The sequence below is a fragment of the Pan paniscus genome, chromosome 15, assembly GCF_029289425.2.
Source record: "Pan paniscus chromosome 15, NHGRI_mPanPan1-v2.0_pri, whole genome shotgun sequence".
NCBI lineage: Eukaryota > Metazoa > Chordata > Mammalia > Primates > Hominidae > Pan > Pan paniscus.
This window is the reverse complement of record NC_073264.2, coordinates 68,761,239-68,787,295: the sequence shown is the minus strand read 5'-3', so window position 1 is coordinate 68,787,295 and position 26,057 is coordinate 68,761,239. Positions and strand designations below refer to the sequence as shown.

The 26,057-nt window shown below is 44.1% G+C and overlaps 2 protein-coding genes across 4 annotated transcripts in view; one reads left to right on the top strand and one right to left on the bottom strand.

Moving 5' to 3' along the window:
- The first annotated feature begins 588 nt into the window (after positions 1-588).
- Positions 589-25,623, top strand: VTI1B (vesicle transport through interaction with t-SNAREs 1B). Of its 2 annotated transcripts, XM_003824078.6 has the most exons (6): positions 589-2,425; positions 14,283-14,341; positions 16,894-17,085; positions 20,225-20,398; positions 23,275-23,336; positions 25,294-25,623. In XM_003824078.6, exons 1-6 carry the CDS (start codon positions 2,311-2,313, stop codon positions 25,388-25,390), a joined length of 699 nt encoding a protein of 232 aa, XP_003824126.1. In that variant the 5' UTR covers positions 589-2,310; the 3' UTR covers positions 25,391-25,623. The 2 variants fall into 2 exon arrangements, with proteins under 2 accessions (XP_003824126.1, XP_008976044.1); XM_008977796.5 differs by lacking the exon at positions 14,283-14,341 and having other exon boundaries at positions 1,897-2,425.
- Positions 25,580-26,057, bottom strand: part of ARG2 (arginase 2) — a 33,556-nt gene continuing 33,078 nt past the window's right edge. For both annotated transcript variants that reach the window (XM_003824076.5, XM_034937144.1), the window contains exon 8: positions 25,580-26,057. In XM_003824076.5, coding sequence (XP_003824124.2) covers positions 25,852-26,057 — 206 coding nt within the window. In that variant the 3' untranslated portion in view covers positions 25,580-25,851.

Below are 26,057 nucleotides of genomic sequence, written 5' to 3'. Positions count from 1 at the left end.
AAAGAAGAAAACACTGTTCATTATTATGGTTATGCAATGATTTCTCATTCTAAAGAATAATTTGTTCCAGAGTCTAGCTACAGTGTAATCTCAATCCACATGCTATTAATTTAGGTTGTGTGATAATCTAATTGTTCATTCACCATTTCCTACTTAACTTTTTTTGACACTCTTCACAGACACTTTTTCCACATTTCTTGATCATCCCGGGCCATTTTTTTTTCCTTTCTTTTTAATTAGAGACAGCGTCTTGCTTTGTTGCCCAGGCTGGCCTCAAACTCTGGGCTCAAGCGATCCTCCCACCTCGGCCTCCCAAAGTGCTGGGGTACAGGTGTGAGCTGCAGCACCCGGCCCCAGGCTATTGATCCTTTTTTTGCACCTGCCCCTTATTTCTGTACTGTGACAAGTCCCAGCATTGTGCTGTGGGACTTACACAGTATACTGACTATCCTCAGACTTGGTCATGTCTATGCTCAGTGCATATTAAGAGCTTAACCAAAGTGTGTTGAATCAACAGCCAATGAACTTGATCTAATAAAAATGAGGGCCCAGGAGATACAAATTAGCAAAGCATTTTCTCCTGAGCAGTCATACATCTTTTAATATTTGTAGGCAGTTTAAAATTGAACTCCCAAGCAAACATTTGAGAACAGACACCTTGAGCAAACCGTGAAATCGGTGAAAATAATAATTTTAATTTTTTTGAGATAGGGTCTTCTCTGTCACCCAGGCTGGAGTGTGGTGGCACGATCTCAGCTCACTGCAACCACTGCCTCCCGGGTTCAGGCGATTCTCCTGCCTCAGCCTCCCGAGTAGCTGGGGTTACAGGCGCCCACCACCACGCTTGGCTAATTTTTGTGTTTTTAGCAGAGACGGGGGTTTCACCATGTTGGCCAGGCTGGTCTCGAACTCTTGACCTGAAGTGATCCGCCCGCCTCGGCCTCCCAAAGTGCTGGGATGACGCGTGAGCCACCATGCCCGACGTGAAGACAGGAATTTATACCCATGGAGTGCAAGAAAGGACCTTGTAATTTTTAACACGTGACACTTAGTGGCAGATGAGACCTAATGAAGCCAGGCCCACCTTCCACACCAGATTATAAATTCCCCTGGAGCAGAGATTAAATGTTTTATTCACCAACATGCCCAGATCCCTCGCAATGCCTACGCTTGACAAACACCTGTTGTCAACAAGTGCACGAGGCAGCCTAGGAGGAGAATTAGTCTCCACGAGGAGAATTAGTCGGGCCTAGCAGCTAGAGTATTTCGAGGTCATCCTAACTGGGTTCCACTTTTGAATTTTTGGTTTTGGGGTTTTTTGTTTTTTTGGAGACAAGATCTCGCTCCACTTGGGAGCAAGGTCTCCCAAAGCTGGAGTGCAGTGGTGGGACCTCAGCCTCCGGGGGTAGCTGGGGCCAAAAGTGCGCGCCACCATGCCCGGTTCTTATTTTGGGTTTCTGGTAGAGCGCTCGCTATTGTGCCCAGGCTGGTCTCGAACTACTGGGTTCAAGCAATCCTCCCACCTCGGCCTCCCAAAGTACTGGGATTACAGGCGCGAGCCACTCGCCCGGCCGGGTTCCACTTCTGAAAGCTTGGGGAGCCGCTGGGCCTTCCAAGAAAAGTGCTCCACCTCCCGACGGCAGGCAGAGCCCCTGGCCCGGCTATCTTTCCACGGCCGAAAGCTAACAGTCAAGACGCGAAACGAGGAATTCGGGTCAGGGTGGCAAAGCAAAGCGCGATGGCAGTGAGGACGACGTCTAGACGCAAACATACATCAAATCGGGCCGAAGCCCGCTGTCGCCGCGCGGGCTGAACCTGGCACCCGGAGCAACGCGCGACCCCGGGACGAGACGCTCTCGTCCGAGCCAAACTACATCCCCCGGCGTGCACTGCAGCGCCCGCCCCTCGCCGGCCGGCGTGGCCCGGGAGGAAGGCGGCCGAGCTGCCAGTCCCGCAGGTCCCCTAGGCCCCTTTCGCTGCGGCCTTTCCCCAACCCGGACCCGGCACTTCTCGGGTTCTGCGACTGCCGCTCGCCCCGGCGCGGCACCGCTCCCTCAGGAGTCGCCTAGGCCGCGCAGTCTCCCGACTTCTCGTCAGGCTTTCGCGCCGGCGCTCCAGCAATCACTGGCTGGAGAAGGTGGGCGTTCCGGCTCGAGAGGACCCTGCCGCGGCCCCGGAAGAGCCTCGTCCTGGGCGGCGGTGGTGCGGCGGTCGCCGTTATGGCCACTGGGCTGGGCGGCTGACCGCCGGGCTAGGAAAGGGCCCAGGGCCCCGAATCTCGGTGGCCGCTGCTCCAGCGCGGCCTGCGCCATGGCCTCCTCCGCCGCCTCCTCGGAGCATTTCGAGAAGCTGCACGAGATCTTCCGCGGCCTCCATGAAGACCTACAAGGGGTGCCCGAGCGGCTGCTGGGGACGGCGGGGACCGGTGAGGCGGGGGTGGGCCACGCCGTGGGGAGCGCAGCCCTGCGCGCTTTGGAAGGAAGATTCCCCCACCTTCCTCCCAGACCCGGGCCCGCGTCTCCTCCCTCCGCGTCCTCAGACACGCCCCCTAGGGCTGGCTTGTCCCAGCCCCAGGTCTCCCTGCTGCCACTGAGAGTAAATTGGACCTCGGGATTCAGTTCCCTGGGATTCTTCTATGGCCTTCCACATTTTCTCATCTTTTTTCACTGTGGCAAATAGAGCAGAGGGGCTTTTGCATCTGCGGTCCTGTAATGTAGAGTGGGTTTCTTTCATAGCTGTTTTTGTTTGTTTTATGCATTTAAAAGCACTAGTCTCAAGACAGGTCTAGTTTTCACCAGACTGACAGAGGATCCGTAGCACAGAAAAAGGGTTAAAAACCCAAAGGAGTCATAATTTGGGGGTGTTGGTAAATACCAGTTATTGGAGGGTAGAGAGCTGGCCTTTAAAACCTGATTGTGGCATTTAGATGTGGTCTTGTTTTGAACGTTTTTACAGCTGAGACTGTTTACTACCCCTTAATTTCATGATTCAGGTTGCTACAAGTTCTGTCTGGAGGAGCTAGAGTTTTCCGGCCCTAAATCCATAGGAAAAGCTGCTATAGTTCTTGGCCTCCGGATATATAGAATTTGATGGCAAGGACAAAACTTTGTTTTATTGCTTTTATTTAAGAGTCAGAGCTTGGGTGTTTGCTCAACGAATTACTCAAGGTCATAGGAATTGAATGACTGGTGAGAGTGAAATTCATGTATTTAATATATATTTATTGTGAGGCTGCTGTGTGCTAGGTGCTGGTGAATTGTGAGGCACCGTTCTAGGTGCTGGTGAATATTGCAAATTACAGTGAAAAAGATACGAACATCCCCATTCTAGTGGGTAGGTGATAAACAATATATAACTATTAAGAGGCAGTGTTAAAGAATACAGGAAAGTAAATCAGAGTAAAAGAATAGGGGATGGGACTTCAGTTTTATTTTATTATTATTATTTTTTGAGACAGGGTCTCACTCTGTCACCCAGGCTGGAGTGCAGTGGCACGGTCTCGGCTCACTGCAACCTCCACTTCCCAGATTGAAGCAATTCTTCTGCCTCAGCCTCTGGAGTAATGGGGATTACAGTTGCGCCACCACCCCTAGCTAATTTTTTTTGTATTTTTAGTAGAGACAGGGTTTTGCCATGTTGGCCAGGCTGATCTCTAACTCCTGACCTCAAGTGATCCGCCTTCTTTGGGACTTCAGTTTTAAATAGGGCGGTTGTGAAAGTCCTCTCTGAGGAGATGGCGTTTGAACAGAGACTTAAATGAAGTGAGGGAGTAAACCAGAAATCAGGGAGAAGTGAGTGTCAGAAGGAGGGAATAGCACTGCAAATGCCTTTAAGCAGAAATGAGCTTGGTGTGTTCAGCGAAGAGCAGGAAGTTCCATGTGTTTGGGATGGAGTGAGCAAAGGAGAGCGGTAAGCAGGGCCAGATCATGTAGGGCCTTGTGGACCATGGTGAAAGACTTGTGCCTTTTTCTAAATATGATGGGATGCAGTTAAAAGATATTGTGCAGAAGCATTGTGGGATCTGATTTATGTGATTGAAAAGTAGACTGCAGGCAGGGTACGGTGGCTCACACCTGTAATTCCAGCACTTGGGGAAGCCGAGGCGGGCGGATCACTTGAGGTCAGGAGTTCAAGACCAGCCTGGACAATATGGTGAAACCCCATCTCTACTAAAAATACAAAAATTAGCCGGGCATGGTGTCAGTTGCCTGTAGTCCCGGCTACTCAGGAGGCTGAGGCAGGAGAATTGCTTGAACCCAGGAGGCGGAGGTTGCAGTGAGCCGAGATCATGCCACTGAACTCCAGCCTGGGCAACAGATCAAGACTCTGTATCAAAAAAAAAAAAAAGAAAAGAAAAGAAAAAAAAGTAGACTGCAGGCCAGGCATGGTGGCTCACACCTGTAATCCCAGCACTTGGGGAAGCTGAGGCAGGAGTACTGCTGTGTTGAACGATTTTGAGACCAGCCTGGGCAACATGGTGAAACCTCATCTCTACAAAAAATAAAAAAATTAGCCAGGCATGGTGGTGCATGCCTGTAGTCCCAGCTCCTGGGGAGGCTGAGGTGGGAGGATCACTTGGGCCCTGGAGCTGGAGGTTGCAGTGAGCCAAGATCGCACCACTGCACTCTAGCCTGGACCACAGAGCAAGACTCTCTCAAAAAAAAAAAAAAAAAAAAATGTAGACTGCATTTTCAACCTGGCACTGAATTAATTTTTGCAATGCCTATTTCTATAAGTCTAAATAATGCAAAAGAACATTGCTTTGAAAAATAGAAAATTGAATTCATTATGACTATGGTTTGAATGTCCCCCTCTAAAACTTATGTTGACATTTATTTGCTATTTTAATCGCATTAAGAGGTGGGACCCATAAGAAATGATTAGACCATGAGGGCTCCATCCTCAGAGATTAGATTGTTATCCTGAGAGTGGCTTGGTTGTTGAGAGAGTGGGTTAGTTCAGCCCTCTCTTGCTTGCCTGCTCTCTTGATCTGTTGCCCTTCCATCTTCTGCCATGGGGTGACCCATGGGTAGCAAGAAGGCCCTTGAAAGAATCAGCCCTCTCAGCCTTGGGCTTCCCAGCCTCCAGAACTCTGAGAAATACATTTATTTTCTTTATAAATTACCCAGACTCAGCTATTCTGTTATAGCAACATAAAGCTAAGATAGTTACATTCACCTTTGTTGTCTACCCAGCCTTTTTCTCCATCCTGCAAAGAGGACAATCAGAAATATGTGAATTTCTTTTCTTTTTTCTTTCTTTCTTTCTTTTTTTTTTTTTTTTTTGAGATAGAGTCTTGCTCTGTCGCCCAGGCTGGAGTGCAGTGGTACAATCTTAGCTCACTGCAACCTCCACCTCCTGGGTTCAAGTGATTCTCATGCCTCAGCCTTCCGAGTAGCTGGGATTACAGGCACGTGCTACCACACCCAGCTAATTTTTGTATTTTTAGTAGACACGGGGTTTCACCATGTTGGCCAGGCTGGTCTCAAAACTCCTGACCTCAAGTGATCTGCCCACCACGGCCTCCCAAAGTGCTAGGATTACAGGTGTGAGCCACTGCGCCCAACCACAAAATACTCTAAGTTGCTGGTAACAGACATAGTTGTTTAATGGATAAGTAAAGAAAATATATACATATCCCTAGAATTATAATAAGTCCAACAACTTTACCTCTTATTCAGTACCTCATTCACACTGCTCAATAAATGTTTGTTGAATAAATTGAATTTATCTAAGCAAACACATGGTGCCTCATCTCTGAATCCTCTTTTTCTAGTTCAGAGACCACATCATAAAGTTTTCAGAGCGTTAATGCCCATCATGAATTATTAGGCACAGCATAATGTACATAATACAGTCCTTGCATGTAGCTTATGCTCTGTAATTGAATTCAGTCATTTTTCAATAAACACTGAGAATTATTATGTATCAGCCACTGTCTGGGCTCTGAGGACTTCCAGAGTTCTTACCTTAAAAAGAAACAAACGGCCGGGCACGGTGGCTCATGCTGGTAATCCCATCACTTTGGGAGGCCTAGGCGGGCGGATCACAAGGTCACGGATGGAGACCATCCTGGTCAACATGGTGAAACCCCATCTCTACTCAAAATACAAAAATTAGCTGGGTGTGGTGGCATGTGCCTGTAGTCCCAGCTACTCAGGAGGCTGAGGCAGGAGAATCGATTAAACCCAGGAGGCAGAGATTGCAGGCGACAGAGCGAGACTCTATCTCAGAAAAAAAAAAAGGTAACAAACCTTACAACCAAGTGTGTGATTAATCCTAAAATAAAGTTCTCTGAGACCATAAAAAGGGCTGGACTTGAGCATGGGGAAGAGGGGGAAGCTTCAAAAAACTTCAAACTGAATATAAGGGATTGAGTGGGAGTTTGCTAGATGGGAAATGCGAAGAGGCAACACAGGAGTAAAACATGGAATACTCCCAACTCTGGAGCTTAGAATGTATGTGGGAAAGTAGTAGTAGAGGGGCAGGTGAAACAGCCAGATTGTGAGGGGATCTCAGTATCACATTGAGACATTTGGACTTGATATGGAAAGTCAGTAAAGGACGTAAAGCAGTTGATTGATGTGGATTTTCTTTTAGAAGGAGGGCATTAATGGCTAGACAGGACAAGAGAGAGCACAAGAATCTGGGTACAGGGGACTGTGTTAAGAGCCTTTTGGGCAGTCACCTTGCTAACGGGAATTTGTTTGACACAGGTTCTCACTCCTGTCTCCCGTCATCCAGGCTGGAGTGCAGTGGCACCATCACTGCTCACTGCAGCCTTGGCTTCCCGGGCTCAGGTGATCCTCCCACCTCAGCCTCCCGAGTAGCTGGGACCACAGGTGCATGGCACCAGGCCTGGCTAATTTTTTGTATTTTTAGTAAGGGTCTCCCATGTTATCCAGGCTGTTCTCGAATTCCTGGGCTTAAGTGATCCACCCACCTCAGCCTCTTAAAGTGCTGGGGTTACAGGGGTGAGCTACAGTTCCCGGCCCAAGAGTTGGTTTTGAGGCAGAAATTAACCAGCCTCAATGGATATGAGGAGTGAGGGAGAAAGGTTCCAGGGTGTCTGCATTTTTTCACTTGGTCAACTGGGTGAATGATGAACTTAAGTAAGAAACATAAGAGGAGAAGCAAAGTTTGGGTTGTGGATGAGAATATCAAAGGTACCTGTAGAACAGAGATCATGACATAATATATGTCCATTCTAGCCTTACAAAATGTTTCTTCTTCTGCCATTAAAAATAACATATGGGGGCTAGGTGTGGTGGCTCATGCCTGTAATCCCAACATTTTGGGAGGCTGAGGCAGGAGGATTGCATGAGGCCAAGAGTTGGAGACCAGCCTTGGCAACATGGTGAGACCTATCTCTACAAAAAAAAAAAAGCTGAGTAGTGTGGTGCTGCTCACCTGTAATCCCAGCTGCTCAGGAGGCTGAGGCAGGAGGATCACTTGAGTCTAGCAGTTTGAAGTTTTAGTGAGCTGTCATCACATCATTGCACTCCAGCCTGGGTGACAGAGCAAGACTCCGTCTCAAAAAAAAAAAATTATGAAGACGTATGTGAATTGAGAGGCCATATAGTATAATATTTAACAGCAAGAATTCAAGAGCCAGATTGCCTGAGTTTAAATTCACCTTCTAGTAGCAGTGTGACCTTGGACAGGTTACTTTAACCCAATTAGTTTTTCCTGCAAAATGGGGATAAATCATAGTATCTACTTCACAGGGTTTTTGTGAGGAGTAAATGAGTTAATATATGTAAAGTCCTTAGAATACTGCCTGATAATAGAGCTACTAGCCATTTTATTTAAATGAAAATTAAGAATACCAGCCCTGTATACAAGTATTCTTACCTTTTTTTTTCCAGAGTACTTATTTTCTGACATATTAGACACTTTCCACATTTATGATATTTACAGTATATTGTTTGTCTTCCTTTCACTAGGACAGTGGTTTCATTGTGGTCCATGAACCAGCTGCATCAGCATCATTTGGGAACTTGTTAGAAATGCAAATTCTCAGGCCCCACCCCAGACCTATTGAATCAGAAAGTTTTAACTAGCAGTGTGTTTTCACAGCCCTCCAGGGGGTTTCTGATGAAGGCTAAGTGTGAAAGCCACTGAGCTAGAATATAAGCTCAATGTTGTCTTTTTTTCACTGTGTTTCCTAAGTACCAGAACGGTGCCTAGCACAGACTAGGTGCTTCATAGATACCTATTGGATGATGGAATGTGTGAATTGTTGGAAAGAAAGTATTGATATATGATTGTGATTTATTTCTATTCTGTTGACCACATTTTCATTACTTTAAAAATGGGTATATTCCACCTATTAAAACAACAAAAACTGTATTTCTGCAAAGTACAGTCTCCATTCACTTTCTGCCTTTGAATGATACTAGAGACAATGTGTCCTGTTTTAGGAAGTTTTTGTGTAACTGTCCATTACCACTTACAATAATTATTAATCCATTTAATATTTCATTAAATACCTATGGCCATAATTTCTACTCTTGGTTTTACAACCTCTGAAGAGGTCTCTCCAATTACCTCAGAGTACTATAATGTGCTATAATTTCTTAATCTAATCAATATGTTAAATGCCTGTGGTCATGATTTCTAGTTTTGGTTTTGTCATACCTGAAGACATCTCTCCATATGTCTTAACGTGTATCATAAAAATATTGAAAGTTTTCCATTTTAAATCATTTAGATCAGTATGTATAACACAAGACCCTATTATTTTCAGAGCCAGAAAAAATAGTCACTATGAAGTACTATAATCAGCTGGCCGATAAACACCAATTACTTACAGACTGTAGAATTTTAACTATTCTAACTCCTCATTTTTTTTTGTTTGTTTGTTTTTTGTTTTTTGAGATGGAGTGTCGCTCTTTCACCTAGGCTGGAGTGCAGTGGCGCGATCTCGGCTCACTGCAACTTCCGCCTCCCGGGTTCACGCCATTCTTCTGCCTCAGCCTCCCGAGTAGCTGGGACTACAGGTGCCCACCACCACGCCGGGCTAAGTTTTTGTATTTTTAGTAGAGACGGGGTTTCACTGTGTCAGCCAGGATGGTCTCGATCTCCTGACCTCGTGATCCGCCCGCCTCGGCCTCCCAAAGTGCAGGGATTACAGGCGTGAGCCACCGCGCCTGGCCTGTAACTCCTCATATTTTCTACTGAATTTGGTTTTTGCTCTTAGGTTCTTCCTAAGTATTTACTTTCAGAAACAATGGTGGTTTCTATTTATTGAGCCCTTATTATATTTGGCACTTGCTAAGTGAATGTTATGTGTATTATTTCTTTTAACCCTTTCAAACAACCCTTACGAGGTCAGTAGTCTTATAGTCCCTATTTGCAGATGAGGAAACAGGTTGGTTGAGAGGGATCTCTGTTGCTTTTAACTCTTGTATGGTGTGGGATCTAGTCAACTGTCACGGTATACAAATAAAGGGTGTAAGTCCTCCATTTTGCCACAGTGAGGCACCAAAAGCAAAGTAACCACATATTTATGAGCTGGTGAAACTGAAGTTATTTCCACAACTTTAAAGGGCCAAGATTAGGCATTCTTGGGCTGGAAATTCAAATCCCCATAAGGAAGAGAGGCTGCCCACCTTGGTCAAACATTAAGGTAGGCTTTCTGTAGTGCTGTTTTTCAGAGCTGTCTGTTTCCATTTTACTCCATGTCAGCATCCACCCAGTTTCCCAAAGGAGACAGAGTTGGTCCCAGAGAGTCCCTCACATGTGACTGATTTGGGCAGGCTTGTGGGGTGGGGGATAGTGGTATTTGAAGTGGTTCATTCTTGTTCATGGTGCCCATTCTCCCCAGGATGCCACCTTGCTGTTTGTAGTTGATTGTAGCATCAATTCTAACTCCCTAAAAAGAGGAAGAGGTTTTTTGTTTTTTCAACAGATTTTACCAGTTGTTAAAGGCTATACTCTGGGAGCACAAAAATGCCCCTCAGTTGTATACAGTATACAGTTGTTTAATGTACAGAAAAGCCTTGGACTGGGAGTCAGCACACTTGCATTCCAGAACTAGTGCTGCCATACATTTGCTGTTCCAATGACTGTGGGGCAGGCACTCAGTTTCTCCAGGGTATAGTGTCCTCAGTGGTAAAGGCAGGAGGTTAGACTAGATGATCGCTGAGGTACATCCTAGCTCTAGCATTCATTGGTTTCATAATTCTGAGCCTAAAGAATTTTTAAAAAGCTGCTATTGATCCCTCTCAGTTGGGTAGAGATCAGTCTCTTGAATTATCTGCCTCCCTGGCTTTATCATCACAAGAAATGATTTCAAAGGTTTCTGTTTTGTTTTGTTTTAAATCTTAGAAGTCCAGAAAGGATCTCATAAATGTAGTGAAGTTCTGTAAAAGTATGTTGTTATAGAGCACTTATAAGAGGAAATGTGTTTTATGAAATCAGGTAGGAAATGGAATATTCTAGCACACAGAAGTTAGTGAAAGGAGAGAGGTTCTGTGGTCTTCCTCTCCCCCTTTCATTTATGTAGTTACATTCCTGGAATCATTCTAGAATTTGCCTCTTGAGAATGCGGATTTTCATACCCATTAACAAAGGAAGAATAAAGGAGGAGAATTTATGACTAAACACAGTTGTAGAAAAGTCTAGGAAAGGAAGGAGCTAGGAAGGGAATGTACATATGTGTACAGTACTGCTTCTTACTGTCTGGCTTGGATCAGGAGTGAGCATGCCTGAGTTTGGAGATGTGCTGACTCAGAGCAGTGATGATGCTCAGCACTTTTGGGACAGCTTATTACAAAATAATACAATACTGCTCCATGGAAGTAGCCGTTTTTGGCTGTCGGTATTATTTCAGTACTGGTAGCTAAGAACACATCCCCCTCAGGAACAGTAATAGCTGCCTTGGTGCTCATTTCAGTTACATCATAGATGGTCAAGAGTCATACCGTTTGCCATGGTGAACCTTCCTCTACTTTTTTTTAAACAACAAACAGCCATGGGTTTTGTGAGTGGTATGGAGCAAATTGTCTGAAGTATCTTGTGTATATTAAGGGGGTGTCACACAACAATGAATGAGACATAGTAAAGGGTGTGTTGTCATTTGCCCTTTCAGGCAGTAGCCACATCTAAGGAGGTTTATAGTTGTAGGATCTATGGCACAGTAAAAATGACAAAATAAATTTCCATGTTTCAGAGGAACTTGGTCTCAAGTTGAGATTATAGAATATACGCATCCAAAATGATTTATGGTCACTTAAAAAGTAGGATACAAGGACAGGTGTGGTGGCTCACACCTGTAGTCCCAACACTTTGGTAGGCTGAGGTCGAGGATTGCCTGAGCCCAGGAGTCAAGACCAGCTTAGGCAACATAGTGAGGCCCCATCTCTACCAAAAAAAAAAATTAGCTGTGTGTGGTAACCTGCACCTGTAGTCTCAGTTACTTGGGAGGATGAGGCAGGAGAATTGCTTGAGCAGGTGGGAGGATTGCTTCAGCCTGGGAGGTCGAGGCTGCAGTGAGCCGTAATCATGCCACTTCACTCCAGCCTGAGTGAGACTGTCTCAAAAAAAAAAAAAAAAAGATATAACTGACATTAGATGCTGTTGTGATTAACAAAATGTAAATCCATATAAAGCATTACAGTGACATTACATCTTATGTAGGATTGGGTTCAAAAGTCAGGGCTTGGCTGGGTGCACTAGCTCACACCTGTTATCCCAGCACTTTGGGAGGCCGAGATGGGTGGACCACGCAAGGCCAGCCTGGCCAACATGGTTAAACCCCCTCTCTACCAAAAAATAGAAAAATTAGCTGGTTGTGGTGGCGCACTCCTGTAATCCCACCACTCAGGAGGCTGAGGCATGAGAATCACTTGAACCCGGGAGTTGGAGTTTGTAGTGAGCTGAGATGACGCCACGGCACTCCAGCCTGGGCAACAGAGTGAGACACAGTCTCAAAAAAAGCCAGGTCTTAAGATGAAAATCAGAGCAGACAAATCATCTAAGAAAATCTCAGGACAGCAACTGAATACCCACATGCCATTTCTCCATAAGCCCGGCTCATCTGTTCTCTTTTGCAGTGGAAAGGCTGAGGTGGATGGATCACTTGAGGTCAGGAGTTTGAGACCAGACTGGCCAACATGGCAAAACCCTGTCTTTACTAAAAATGTAAAAAAATTAGCCGGGCATGGTGGTGGGTGCCTGTAACCCCAGCTGCTCGGGAGGCTGAGGCAAGAGAATCGCTTGAACCTGGGAGGCAGAGGTTGCAGTGAACCGAGACCGAGCCACTGCACTCCAGCCTGGGAGACAAAGCAAGACTCTGTCTCAAGAAAAAAAAAAAAATTGCTCTTTAGTTGGTGGAAGTGCTGCTGGCTTGTGTTTAGGAGTCACATTGAAAAATACATAGCTTTAAAAGGCCATATCCCCATACGTGCAACAGCATAGATGAACCTTGACTTTGTGCTAAGTGAAATAAGCTAAACACAAAGGACAAATATTGTATGATTCCACTTAATGGTGTACCTGGAGTAGTGAAATTCATAGAATGGGGAGGTATTTGATGGGTATGGAATTTCAGTTTGAGATGATAAACAAGTTCTGGAGAACAGTTAGTGGTGATGGCTCCACAACGGTGTGAACGTGCCTAGCCACTAAGCTATACCCTCACAAATGGTCAAAATGGTAAATTTTATATTACATGTATTTTGCCAGCCTAGGTGACCAGTGAGACTCCGTCTTGAAACAAACAAACAAACATTGTAAATGATGGTAACTTTGTGGTGATAAGTAGATTATGTGTAGATTTCCAGGGAGAACAGTCATTTGGATGTATAAATTTTTTTTAAAAATCAAGCTCCTCTTAAAAGGAGCTAATTTTTGCTTGTTAGATATGAGGGAATGACCTACTTCCTCATTTTGTAGTCAATGAAGGAGGATGTGAGGTCCCAAAGAAATGAAGGAAATTATCTAAGTTTACATGCTGAGGCAGGCCCGAACCTGGCACCAGAACCTCACCCCGCTGACTAACCAGAAAAGGTGCTTGTATGCCTTTCCCCCATACAAATGTTTACCAGGTGACAGCATTCTGGTACCACTTTCATAATTTTTGCCATCCGCAAGTATCATTATTACTGTCACTTACATTTTATTTATTTATTTATTTATTTTGAAATGGAGTCTCCCTCTGTCGCCCAGGCTGGAGTGCAGTGGCACAATCTCGGCTCACTGCAAGCTCCGCCTCCTGGGTTCACACCATTCTCCTGCCTCAGCCTCCCGAGTAGCTGGGAATGCAGGTGCCCGCCACCACGCCAGGCTAATTTTTTGTATTTTTTAGTGGAGACGGGGTTTCACCGTGTTAGGCAGGATGGTCTCGATCTCCTGACCTCATGATCCGCCCGCCTCGGCCTCCCAAATTGCTGGGATTACAGGCGTGAGCCACCGTGCCCAGCCTTGTCACTTACATTTTCTTTATGTCAACTTATTTCATGTAAAATACATTTATTTAAAACAATGTTATTTAAAAATGAAACTTGCTATCATATTTTAGATGGAAAACCTGTAGTATAAACTATCAGAAAATACAATTAAGACAATACTGTTTTAGTTAGATGTTTGTTTTGAAGCTGAAGCCTGTTCTATTTTTGTTCAAAGGGGAGATTAGTAATTTTTAGGTATTAAAGATACACTCAACCAAAGGGACAGAATGGGAAAGGCTGAAAGGGGAATAAATAACGTTCTCATCGTTCAAGTCATTGCCGGTGCCACACCCAGAGAAAAACAAGCACCACACCAGACAGCCTCTCAGCAAGCCGAGTAGGTGGAATTTTTATTTTGCAGAAAAGTAGTGTACGAGTTAACATAGAAGTGGTTCACTGTGGGAGTGGTGAGGGGTTTCAGAGAGTCACTATTGGTAAACATTCTTTTTTTTTTTTTTTTTGAGACAGAGTCTCGCTCTATTGCCCAGGCTGGAGTGCAATGGCGCGATCTCGGCTCATTGCCACCTCCACCTCCTGGGTTCAAGCATTTCTCTACCTCTGCCTCCCAAGTAGCTGAGATTACAGGTGCCTGCCACCACGCCCGGCTAATTTTTGTATCGTTAGTAGAGATGGGGTTTCACCAGGTTGGCCAGGGTGGTCTTGAACTCCTGACCTTGTGATCCACCTGCCTTGGCCTCCCAAAGTGCTGGGATTACAGGCATGAGCCACCAGGCCCTGCCATAGGAAGCTTATTCGAAGCAGAGGGAATGGCCTTTACAAATGTGTGGAAACAGTAATAAGCATTTGAAACTTATCTATCTTTTCTAGAAGAAAAGAAGAAATTGATCAGGGATTTTGATGAAAAGCAACAGGAAGCAAATGAAACGGTGAGAACAAGGAGCAAATTTTGTTTCTTCTACCTGGTGTTGGTCTTTTCCAGAAGTAATGCTATGAACTGATCACAAATTAACTGTTCCTGTCCATTGATCTTGATTTTGACTATTTCTTACTAAATGAAGCCAGTTGATGGGGATGGTTGTTGAGGGGGTTTGGCAAACAAATGGGTGAAGCCTGAAGATGCTCCTGAAATATGACTCTTTGGTAATATATTGCTGATGTGAGTAGTAAGGGCATTCTCATACTTTTACCCAAGCAGTCTTTTAAAATCTATTGTTTTTTTTTTGTTGTTGTTGTTGTTTGTTTTGAGACGGAGTCTCGCTCTGTTGCCCAGGCTGGAGTGCAGTGGCACAGTCTCGGCTCACTGCAAGCTCCACCTCCCGGGTTCACACCATTCTCCTGCCTCAGCCTCCCAAGTAGCTGGGAATACAGGTGGGCGCCACCACACCTGGCTGTTTTTTTGTATTTTCAGTAGAGATGGGGTTTCACCATGTTAGCCAGGATGGTCTCGATCTCCTGACCTCATGATCTGCCCGCCTCGGCCTCCCAAAGTACAGGGATTACAAGGCATGAGCCACCGTGCCTGGCCTAAAATCTGTTTTTAAGAGCTGGCCATTAAGATAGGTTACTGGTCAGTGCGGTGGCTCATGCTTGCAATCCCAACACTTTGAGATGCCAAGGTGGGAGGATCACTTGAGGCCAGAAGTTCAAGACCAGCCTGGGCGACATAGGGAGACCCCCATCTCTACCAAACAAAAAAAAATTACCGAGGTTTGGTGGTGCATGCCTCTGGACCCAGCTACTCAGGAGGCTGAGGTGGGAGATCACTTCAGCCTGGGAGGTCAAGCATGTGGTTAGCCACAGTTGCACCACTGCACTCCAGTCTGGGTGACAGAGTGAGACCTGCCTCAAAAAAAAAAAAAAAAAAAGGTTACTGTTCTTTGTTAAACCTACTGTCACAGAAAATGTAGTTTAGAGGTAATTCTAACCATGTCCCTTTCTGTCTTAAGAGACAACATAGGAGCTGGAGTTGGTACCTCAGGCAAGACATGCATGAGTCTCAGTTGGTACCCAAAGTTTGTCAGAAGTTGGTTCCGTTTACTGAACAGTTTAACAACTGCTTCTCTTCACCTGTGGCTTTTCTTTAAAAAAAAAAAAAAACTTTTTTTTTTTTTTTTTTTTGCTCTAGCCCTATAGAAGCAAGAGTCCTTTGACTCCATCTCATCATACTCTAGCTTCAGCAAACTCATTAAGATTGGGGCCAAAATTCTGGTTGCTACTAGTACTCCGCAGAAATAGTTGGCCCTGTATTTGCTACCCGAGAGCAGATGGAGAAAAAATTCTCTTTTGGCCAGCAAACTTCCTTCTTGCTTGTTGAAGATCAGTGTTTCAATTTCCCACTTATCCCAATGAAGTTCTGAGAAGGAAGCACATCTGCATCCTTTTCTCTGTTTTGCATCTGTTTTAAGAAAGACCAGGCCACTAGACTGTGGGAACTATCTTCTTCCTAATGGGAGTACTGGGAGCTTTTCTTAATACCTGTGTACAGCTGGGCATATCCGTGATACCTGTTTGTAGCCATTCTCCTGTTTCAGTTAATACCTTGGTAGCATTTTTAAAATCTTCTAGCTGCTACTGATTTGTTTGATGCTCAGATACTTGTTTTCTCCAAACTCAGGAAAAGTAATAATCCTATGCTGCCCATTCCAGGCAGATGAAAATAATTTAGGGCCTCTTGTGGATGTGTCCAGGTGTTACATTTTACTTACCCCAGAAAAATGGAAGTCTGATTCCCCTAAAGCAGACTGCTCTGGGTAGGCCCCTGTTCTCTCTGACATGGAGACAAACTTAATTGATTTTCAGAAAGAGGAGCAGGAGAAGGGAAGAACCCTGATGCCAGACCCCTATCATTTTTAGTACAGTAGACTTCAAAGCACTTCTTGATGGCAATGTTCAATCATACCAGGCTAAAAACTTGGTATATTGAAGAGAGCTGAGAGAATTTGAAGATTTTGAATCCTGACTCCTTTTCTGTTTAATTTTTTATATATATATAGAGATGAGGTCTTGCTATGTTGCCCAGGCTGTGCTCAAGTGATCCTCCTGCCTCGGCTTCCCAAAGTGCCAGGATTACAGGTTTGAGCCGCTGTGCCTGGCCCGGACTCCTCCTTTTTGTGCGATCTTCAGAGGTTTCTTTAAGTCTTATATATGAAATGGAGCATTTCCTACCTTATTGATTTGTTGTGAGGATTAAATGGAGAATGTGTATAAAAGTGTTTAGTAAGCTATAAAGTACTTCTGTTTTTCCATTCATTCATTCAGTTCATATACTTTGAATGCCTGCTCTGTGCTTGCTGGGCACTATGCAAGGCATTCAGAATGAGGGGAACATGCCAGACGTGGTCCCTGCCTCATGGAGCATATGGTTATTTACTTGGTGTAGTCCAAATAAATAAGTAGTTTGATTAGTCCAAACTAGGCATATTTCCAAATGAGTGAGGGAAGAACCAGGCTATCTGCTCACTACTTTCTGCCTTCCCAGCTGGCAGAGATGGAGGAGGAGCTACGTTATGCACCCCTGTCTTTCCGAAACCCCATGATGTCTAAGCTTCGAAACTACCGGAAGGACCTTGCTAAACTCCATCGGGAGGTGAGAAGCACACCTTTGACAGCCACACCTGGAGGCCGAGGAGACATGAAATATGGCATATATGCTGTAGAGAATGAGCATATGGTAAGTTTTAGCTGTTTGTTTTGTTTTTTTTTTCCTTTAAGGGCCTGTGGTACAAAAATTAACTATATTGTTGGGGTATTTCATGTTATCAGTGTATACTAGACTCTTGTTTCATTTTTTTCACCCTTATCCTCTTTTCTGCATCCAGTTCCTGTTACCCCTTGGTATCTGCTCTATTTAAGGCAGGCCTTTCGAACTATATGCATATTTAGATTTCTTTTTATCCTTAATATAATACAGTCTTATAATAAAAAAAAAAACAGTGCTTTGTATGTAGTAGAATGTAAATGTTACCTATTCTTATTATCTGGATTCTGACTCATTGATCTAATTTCTTTTCTCCTTGATCTTTTTTATTCTCTCATATAAATTTTAGAATCACTTTCTCAGGTATGCCTGGAAAATTCAGTTAGGTTTCTAATTTATCAGAATATTGTTACAAAATCAATCCAAGCTTTCCTTTACCTTAATGTCAAGACGGCCCAGCAACTGAGATACAGTAGCCAATGCAGGGCGCTTCTCGAGAAGGAGCTTTTTATCATTTTATTCTGTGGTAATAGAAAGTGAGCAAGACTCCCTCTCTAGCTTTCAGGATTCTGATTTATAAAATTGGACTAATTGAACATCTGTATTCTGAAACCATCTAGAGCAGCTAGATCGTTAAAGGAATAAAACGTCTGAAAGATTAAATGTGCTGCATTTGGTCTGTCTTCCACAAACACAACACAAAGTAGAAATTCTCTGGCAAGTAGCATGGCAGAGAAATGGAAAGGGGCCCACCAGTGCAGACTGAAAGGCTCATACTACAATTTTAAACAAATCCTGTTTCACGATGCATCCTGATTATAGTTTAAGAGATATTCAGGATGATATTGGCTTGACATTGCTGATGCCAAAACTAGATCCCTTGAGAATGAAGTACTTAAAATTTTCAAATGGATGCACGAGGGATTATCACAGATTAGAAGCTGACAGAAGATCACTTGTAAAGGGAGACTGGAAAAAGGCAGGCAGGTGGAGCTGGTTAAAGTGGGAGTTGTAAAAGTGACTTTAGTCATGTTGCCAAAGTTGGGGAGGAAGTCCAAACAATTTTGCTTTAAAATTATGAGTTTCAGAAATTATTATTATTATTTTTTGAGACGGAGTCTCGCTCTGTCACCCAGGCTGGAGTGCAGTGGCGCAATCTCGGCTCACTGCAAGCTCCACCTCCCGGGTTCACTCCATTCTCCTGCCTCAGCCTCCCAAGTAGCTGGGACTACAGGCGCCCACCACCACACCCGGCTAATTTTTTTTTGTACTTTTAGTAGAGACAGGGTTTCACCGTGTTAGCCAGGATGGTCTCCATCTCCTGACCTCGTGATCCACCCGTCTTGGCCTCCCAAAGTGCTGGGATTACAGGCATGAGCCACCACGCCTGGCGAGTTTCAGAAATTATTAAAACATAATTTAGGTATCCATACCTTCAGAAAAATTATTGTTCCAAATCTGTCTGAAGTTCATTTATGTGATCTGATCTTTTCTTGGTCATTTTTTAGCCTACTCAGTTGAAAATCTGCATCTTTTATTTTGAAAACCTTTTTCCTTCTTCCTTTGCGCTAACCTAACTGGTTTTATTTGAACCTCATTCAGTGGTTTCCTCGTCTACTGGTCTGTATGCCATTTATTAAGTGAAAATGCTACAGAGCGCCAGGCACAGTGGCTTACGCCTGTAATCCCAGCACTTTGGGAGGCTGAGGCTGGTGGATCACCTGAGGTCAGGAGTTCGAGACCAGTCTGGCCAACATGGTGAAACCCTGTCTCTACTAAAAATACAAAAATTAGCTGGGCGTGGTGGCGGGTGCCTGTAATCCCAGTTACTTGGGAGGCTGAGGCAGCAGAATTGCTTGTGCCCGGGAGGCAGAGGCTGCAGTGAGCTGAGATCTTGCCACTGCACTCCAGCCCGGGCGACAGAGCGAGACTCTGTCTCAAAAAAAAAGAAAGAAAATGCTTCTTGCTACTTCTGTTCTGGGAGCCAATCTTTTGGCTCCTTGATGGTCCTACTGCCAGTGGTCACTTGCTCTGTACTAGGCCTCTGTGAGCTGGGTCCCTTTTGATTTTGTGTGTGTGTGTGTGTGTGTGTGTGTGTGTGTGTGCGTGCGCGCATGCTTTGAACAGCTAAGAACTTGGAGCTGCCTCCGTTTCTGTCAGTGGTTGTTAATTCTGGCCTGACAAGGCTACTTTTTTCTTCCTGCTGTCTGTATTTAGGATTACAGGTGGAGTAAAACTTCGGTGGGGATTTAGAAAATTAGGGAAGTTGAGAAATTAGGGCAGGTGGGGAAGCTTGCTCAAGCCCCAGATACTAATTTCCCTGAGACCAAATCACCCCCAGTGTGGCAGGCTCAAGGTTTTTTGTTTGACCTTAGGTGAAGTTCTTTTTGGGGCTCACCAAGAGGGTAACCACATATGTTTTTTCCAGAATGTGGTAGTGTCTCAGACTTTTACATGCTTTCTTTAGATGCTGAAAAAGAAGAATGTAGTCATCTAGGCAGTACCACCTTGAACCTGCCTGATCTCAGAAGCCAAGTGAGTCAGGCCAGGTTAGTACTTGGATGGGAGACCACCTGGAAATACCAGGTGCTGGAGGCTTAAAACGAAGAACAGAATAGCTTATTCATGGTCCGTCAATCCTCAGTACCAGTCTAGTGGGAATCTTCAGTGAATTAACCTTTTTCTAGGGCTGCAGAGTTTAGTTGGTTTGCTCATAGCACTATCAAAGTTACAGGCTATATGCATTATCAGGTAGCTCCCACATCTGGGCTGCCACCTTTCAGAAGTTGATAGTCCAGGAGGCACATGGACCAGTTCAGATTCATTACAAACACAGGGAAAGTGCTCCAGTATTTTTAATCCATCTTTCCTTGCCTCGCATAAGTGTAAAAGGCAGTGGAGTGGGGGTATTGTGATCCTATTGATTGGATTTCAGGTCCTGCTTTAGTCTGTGACCTTGAAAAGAATCATTAGCTTCTTTGGTTCTGTCTTAAAAGGAATGAAAATTATTGCTCACTATATCCCTTCTAACATGGGGAAGGTGATGAGGAATATGCTGGCAATGAATTTATAATGGAAAAAGTCTAACATTTCTCTTCCATACTTCTTTCAGAATCGGCTACAGTCTCAAAGGGCAATGCTTCTGCAGGGCACTGAAAGCCTGAACCGGGCCACCCAAAGTATTGAACGTTCTCATCGGATTGCCACAGAGACTGACCAGATTGGCTCAGAAATCATAGAAGAGCTGGGGGAACAACGAGACCAGTTAGAACGTACCAAGAGTAGAGTAAGTCTGGGCAGACAGGGAAAGGGGCAAGTATGGGGTAATTAGGGGGCCACTGCACCTGGAAACCATACTAAGGCCAAAAGCTACAGCAGTTCTGTATTCAGGGAATAGTCTTTTTTAAGTTCTTATGCTTTTCTCAATTTTTATTTATTTATTTTTTTTTTTTTTTGAGATAGAGTCTCACTGTGTCACCCAGGCTGGAGTGCAGTGGCGTGATCTCTACTTGCTGCAACCTCCGCATCCTGGGTTCAAGCGATTCTCTTGCCTCAGCCTCCTGAGTAGCTGGGATTACAGGCATGCGCCACCATGCCTAGCTAATGTTTGTATTTTTAGTAGAGATGGGGTTTCGCCATGTTGGCCAGGCTGGTCTCGAACTCCTAACTTCAGGTGATCCACCTGCTCCGGCCTCCCAAAGTGCTAGGATTATAGGCGTGAGCCACTGTGCCCGGCCGCTTTGCTCAATTTTTAGTTTGCTTGGCTGAGAGATGTCCCATAGAAGCAATTTTACCCCTAAGATTTAGACATCACTGGAAATTTTTGCTTCAGTGAGGAGAAAAAAAGATGGAAGAACCTGATTTCTACACTTACAAGATTACAGAAATTAATAAGGATAAAGTGGCTGCATTCTCTCTTTGGCAAGAGAAATAATATGTCAAAAGGCACTTAAGGATTCAAAGCTTCCAATCTGAGATTTTAATTTCTCACACATCTAATAGGGTATTCTGCTATTCTTACGAAAACATCATCTGCTTATACCCTGTCATTTAGAGCCAAGGCTGTTTTCCAGATTTCATAAAATAGTACCACAGTTTATAGATTTATAAATTATGCTTCAATCCTGGACTATAACCCTTTACTGTTATGTAAGTAAAAGTAAAAAAAAAAAAAAGTAATAGGGAAAAAAATGTCTAAGGATTATCCAGTAAGGTAAGCTGGATCATTGTGGAAAGAAAACAAATATTTAAACCAAATGATGACTATATCAGGGATCTCTAGTCTACTGTCACTCTGAGAGCCTCAGAAAAATAACTCATTTATTTTTTCCTTTCCATAAATCAGTTAACCTACATAGGAATTTTTCAGTTTTTTAGAGACAGGGTCTTGCTCTGTCACCCAGGCTGGAGTGCAGCAGTGCAATTTTAACTTACTGTAGCTTCAAACTCCTGGGCTCAAGTGATCCTCATGTGTAGCTGCGATACAGGCATGTGCTACTGTGCCTGGCTAATTGTTTTAATTTTTTGTAAAAACGGGGTCTCATTATGTTGCCAAAGTTGCTCTCGAACTCCTGAGCTCAAGCAATCGTTCCACCTTGGCCTCCCAAAGCGCTAGGATTACAGGCATGAGCCACTGTGCCCAGCTGGAATTTTTTTTTTTTTTTTTGAGATGGAGTCTTGCTCTGTCGCCCAGGCTGGAGTGCAGTGGCGCAATCTCGGCTCGCTGCAAGCTCCGCCTCCCAGGTTCATGCCATTCTCCTGCCTCAGCCTCCCGAGTAGCTGGGACTACAGGCGTCTGCCACCACACCCGGCTAATTTTTCGTATTTTTAGTAGAGACGGGGTTTCACCATTTTAGCAAGGATGGTCTCGATCTCTTAACCTCATGATCCGCCTGCCTCAGCCTCCCAAAGTGCTAGAATTACAGGCGTGAGCCACTGCGCCCGGGCAAAATTTTTTAATTAGTACAATTTACCAATGGAATGCTGTATTCTTAATAGCAGAAGGCAAATCAATTTGAAAAACGTACTGTGGCCAAGATTTGGACAGGAAAATACTAGCTCAGTGTGAAGATTTGAGTAGATTTTCTTAATAGCTACAGTTCTCCATTAAGTCAGAGTAATGCCCTGCCCTCTTCAGTGAAAATTCACAATAAAGTACTACATTCAAGACAAGCTATGGAGAATGTAACTTGCTTACAGATTGTGTGGGTTTTGGTTTTTGAACATACCAGGTAGATTGGTTGAATTTAAAAGCCAAGGAGGCCGGGCTTACACCTGTAATTTTAGCACTTTGGGAGGCTGAGGTGGGAGGATGGCTTAAGCCTAGGAGTTTGAAACCAGCCTGGGCAACATAGCGAGACCTCATCTCTACTAAAAATCAAAAAAAGGAGCAGGGTGTGGTGGCGTGCACCTGTGATCCCAGCTACTTGGGGACATGTGGGGTTATTGCTTGAGCCTGGGAGGTCGAGGCTGCAGTGAGCTGCGATTGCAGTACTGCACTCCAGCCTGAGTGACGGAGTGAGACCCTGTTTCAAATAAATAAAAGCCAAGGAACGAGCTGAGAGGTCAGCTTACCAAGGCCACTGGGGAATGGGAACAGATGGCAAGTAGCCATCTGCTGGAGGTGAAATATCCTCCAGCTGTCCAGATTAGTAGCAAGCAGTTGAAAGTTCCACGGAGGTTAATTCTTTTCACAGTTCAATGTAACTGTCTCTTAAGAGGGTAAAGAAAAAAGATAACCAGATCCCAAAAGCAGTAACAGACCAGCCTACAAAAACAAATGCCAACTCAAGAGGCTGTCCTGGAATGTGGCTGATGAAATTCAAATCTTAAGTTGCTCTACAGTCACTGGCTGGCCAGTCTGCTGGCTACACTTGAAGCCTTCCCTTTTGGAGTAGCCACGGTAGAAGATTAGCTCAGTCTCAGGAGTCCATCCCCAGCAGCAACCTAGGAAGATGATTCTTAAGCCTACTTGATGAGTACTAAAATATCTTGTCCTTTCCAGGTTCTTCTACTTACACTCAAAGACCATCATTTAAATTGGCTTGATTTCTTGGAATTTTTCAATATATATCCCTTAATGCCTACTGTTAATCTAGGGATATTCAATTGTACAGAGTATACTTTTTAAAGAGGGAAATAATCACTATTTTCTCTTTTCAGCTGGTAAACACAAGTGAAAACTTGAGCAAAAGTCGGAAGATTCTCCGTTCAATGTCCAGAAAGTAAGTTTTATTAAAGTCATGAAATTTCTCTTAACTCAGTGGCTTTCAACCAAAAAGCTTAAAATAGTGACTTACAAAGGTCCTCATAAAGCACCTCAGCAGTTGACGCATAGTCCCTGTATACTCAGTACCACCCAGCAGACCAGAATAAATACGCTAAGGAATATGGTCTTGGATAATTAAATAACTCAGGATAAAATCATTTGTTAAAAGTATATACTGCTTTGACTTGGAGCAGTGAAAAATTTCTCCACTGAAAGGACATTTAATCACAGCTGATGTTCTTTAGAGAAGGCAACACATGGGAATAACAGCTTCCTATTCCTTGAAATATATTTATATAATCTCAGCCCCGTGCGGTGGCTCATGCCTGTAATCCCAGCACCTTGGGAGGCTGAAGCGGGCAGATCACAAGGTCAGGAGTTCAAGACCAGTCTGGCTCAAATGGTGAAACCCGTCACTACTAAAAATACAAAAAAATTAGCCAGGCGTAGTGGCGGGCACTGTAATCCCAGCTACTCAGGAGGCTGAGACAGAGAATTGCTTGAACCTGGGGGGTGGAGGTTGCAGTGAGCCGAGATGGCACCACTGCACTCTAGCCTGGGGGACAAAGCGAGACTCCGTCTCAAAAAAAAAGAAATATATTTGTAAAATCTTGATTAGAAAGTAGTTTTCACTTGCATAGTACTTGCTTTTGGCTCTGCTTGCCCTTCATGGGAGTCAGCTCCTTTTCTGGAAGTTCTGTCTTGTAGGGAAGAAGTAGACTTTTAAAAATAAAACCCTTGTGGAGTTGTCAGGGTTCGTGGGCAGTAACTGAGTCAAGATGCTGCAGAATCTGCTGGCACTGTCAGGTTGCCCAGAGGACCATGAGCATTGCCTCATGCAGGCATTTTGAAAATAAAGGTCCAGAAAACACAAGCTGTTTCAGGAGAAGAATGGAATTCCAGTGCATCTAAAGGGTGGTAGAGCTGATGACCTCCTGTATAGAGCCACCATGGTTCTCAGTTAGTGAAACAGCATATGCCATGCATCAGCTGGCTTTGGTTTCATTTCCCAAGAAACGGGATTGACTTCAGTCATCACAGCAGTGACTTGATTCAGTTTCATTCAGCTCTGTATGGACTCCTAGTCCATAGAGAATAAATAAGTCCTTCTTTGAAGATCAATATTTGAATTGTACTAACTGCCACCAATACAGTAGTCTTTACCAAAAATAAAAAACAAAATCCTTGAGTGCTAACAGCAACAAATCCAGGGCAGAAATATTGCCACTGAGGTTGAAGTTGGGGGTAAGAGGGTATTGTACGTGACCTTGGGCACAGGTGGCCTAGCATGAAACAAAACTACAACCCACTCATGGAACTAGCAGGAGGGGTGGGATTTTCCTACAGTGATAAATTCCTTGTGGAATAGGGAGAAACCTAGAGTGAACATGAGAACCAGAGGTTGGCTTCTTTATGTAAACAACAGATAGTAAAATTTTTAAGCTCCTATACTACCTTTATAACATATCCATTGGGGTTGATAGGAGAGCAAAGGGAAAAATAGGGCAGAGGGAAGAAGTTTACAAGGGATTGAAAGGTATTACCCAGGCTTCTAGTTACTTATCCTAGGGCAGGACCCATCCTGAGCTGGATGTATATTTGATTACTTTTTCTAGCTAACCCTTCTTTCTAGAAAAGCTATTTTTAAAGGAAGTAACTACTATTTGAACAACATTTCAGAATCCATTTTTATGCTTTGGTTTTTATTGTCTCAGGTTAACATTTCTGTGAGGTAGACAGTGTTATCCCTAAGTGACAGCTAAAGAACCTTATGAGTACTTCCTGCTAAGTGGCTGTGTGATCAAACATACAGCCTCAGAGTGTCCAGCCGTGGTCCCAGGTCTAACCCCAAAATGTTTAGAAGGAAGGTTATCCAAACTTCTGACTACTCCCCACTTTGCTTCTCTTTGTAGAGTGACAACCAACAAGCTGCTGCTTTCCATTATCATCTTACTGGAGCTCGCCATCCTGGGAGGCCTGGTTTACTACAAATTCTTTCGCAGCCATTGAACTTCTATAGGGAAGGGTTTGTGGACCAGAACTTTGACCTTGTGAATGCATGATATTAGGGATGTGGATAGAATAAGCATATTGCTGCTGTGGGCTGACAGTTCAAGGATGCACTGTATAGCCAGACTGTGGGAGGAGGGAGGAAAGATGGAAAACCACTTAAATGTGAAGGAACAGCAACAAGACCAGTATGATATACCAAGGTAATAAATGCTGTTTATAACTTCTTTAAATTTACATAGTACTGTAGCATATTAATACCCTGTGAACTGCAAAAAACCAAATACATTTACAGTAGTATTGGTCACCAAAATAGAGGGGAAACTTTACAATTGTGAGAATGTGTAAATGTTCTCATTAAGGCAGTATTGACCCAGACGACCATTTAGTATCCATCTATCCCCTCAATGCCTCATAATTCTGGAATGCCTGTTGTGAAACATGTCAGTGCACAGTGTCTCCTAAATTCTCACACGTGCTTGATTTTCTGATTCATCTGGTGAACTGGGAGTAGGAAGTTGGTCATAGACAATATGCCCTCCTTCTCTTGTCTGACCAAAGCTTGAAGCAATCACATCTACTGCCAGGTTAGCTGTAGTCTTCGCCTCTTCCTCTGAGGTGGCCAACTGAGGATTGACTTCAACAAGATCCAGTGCTGATAGCAACC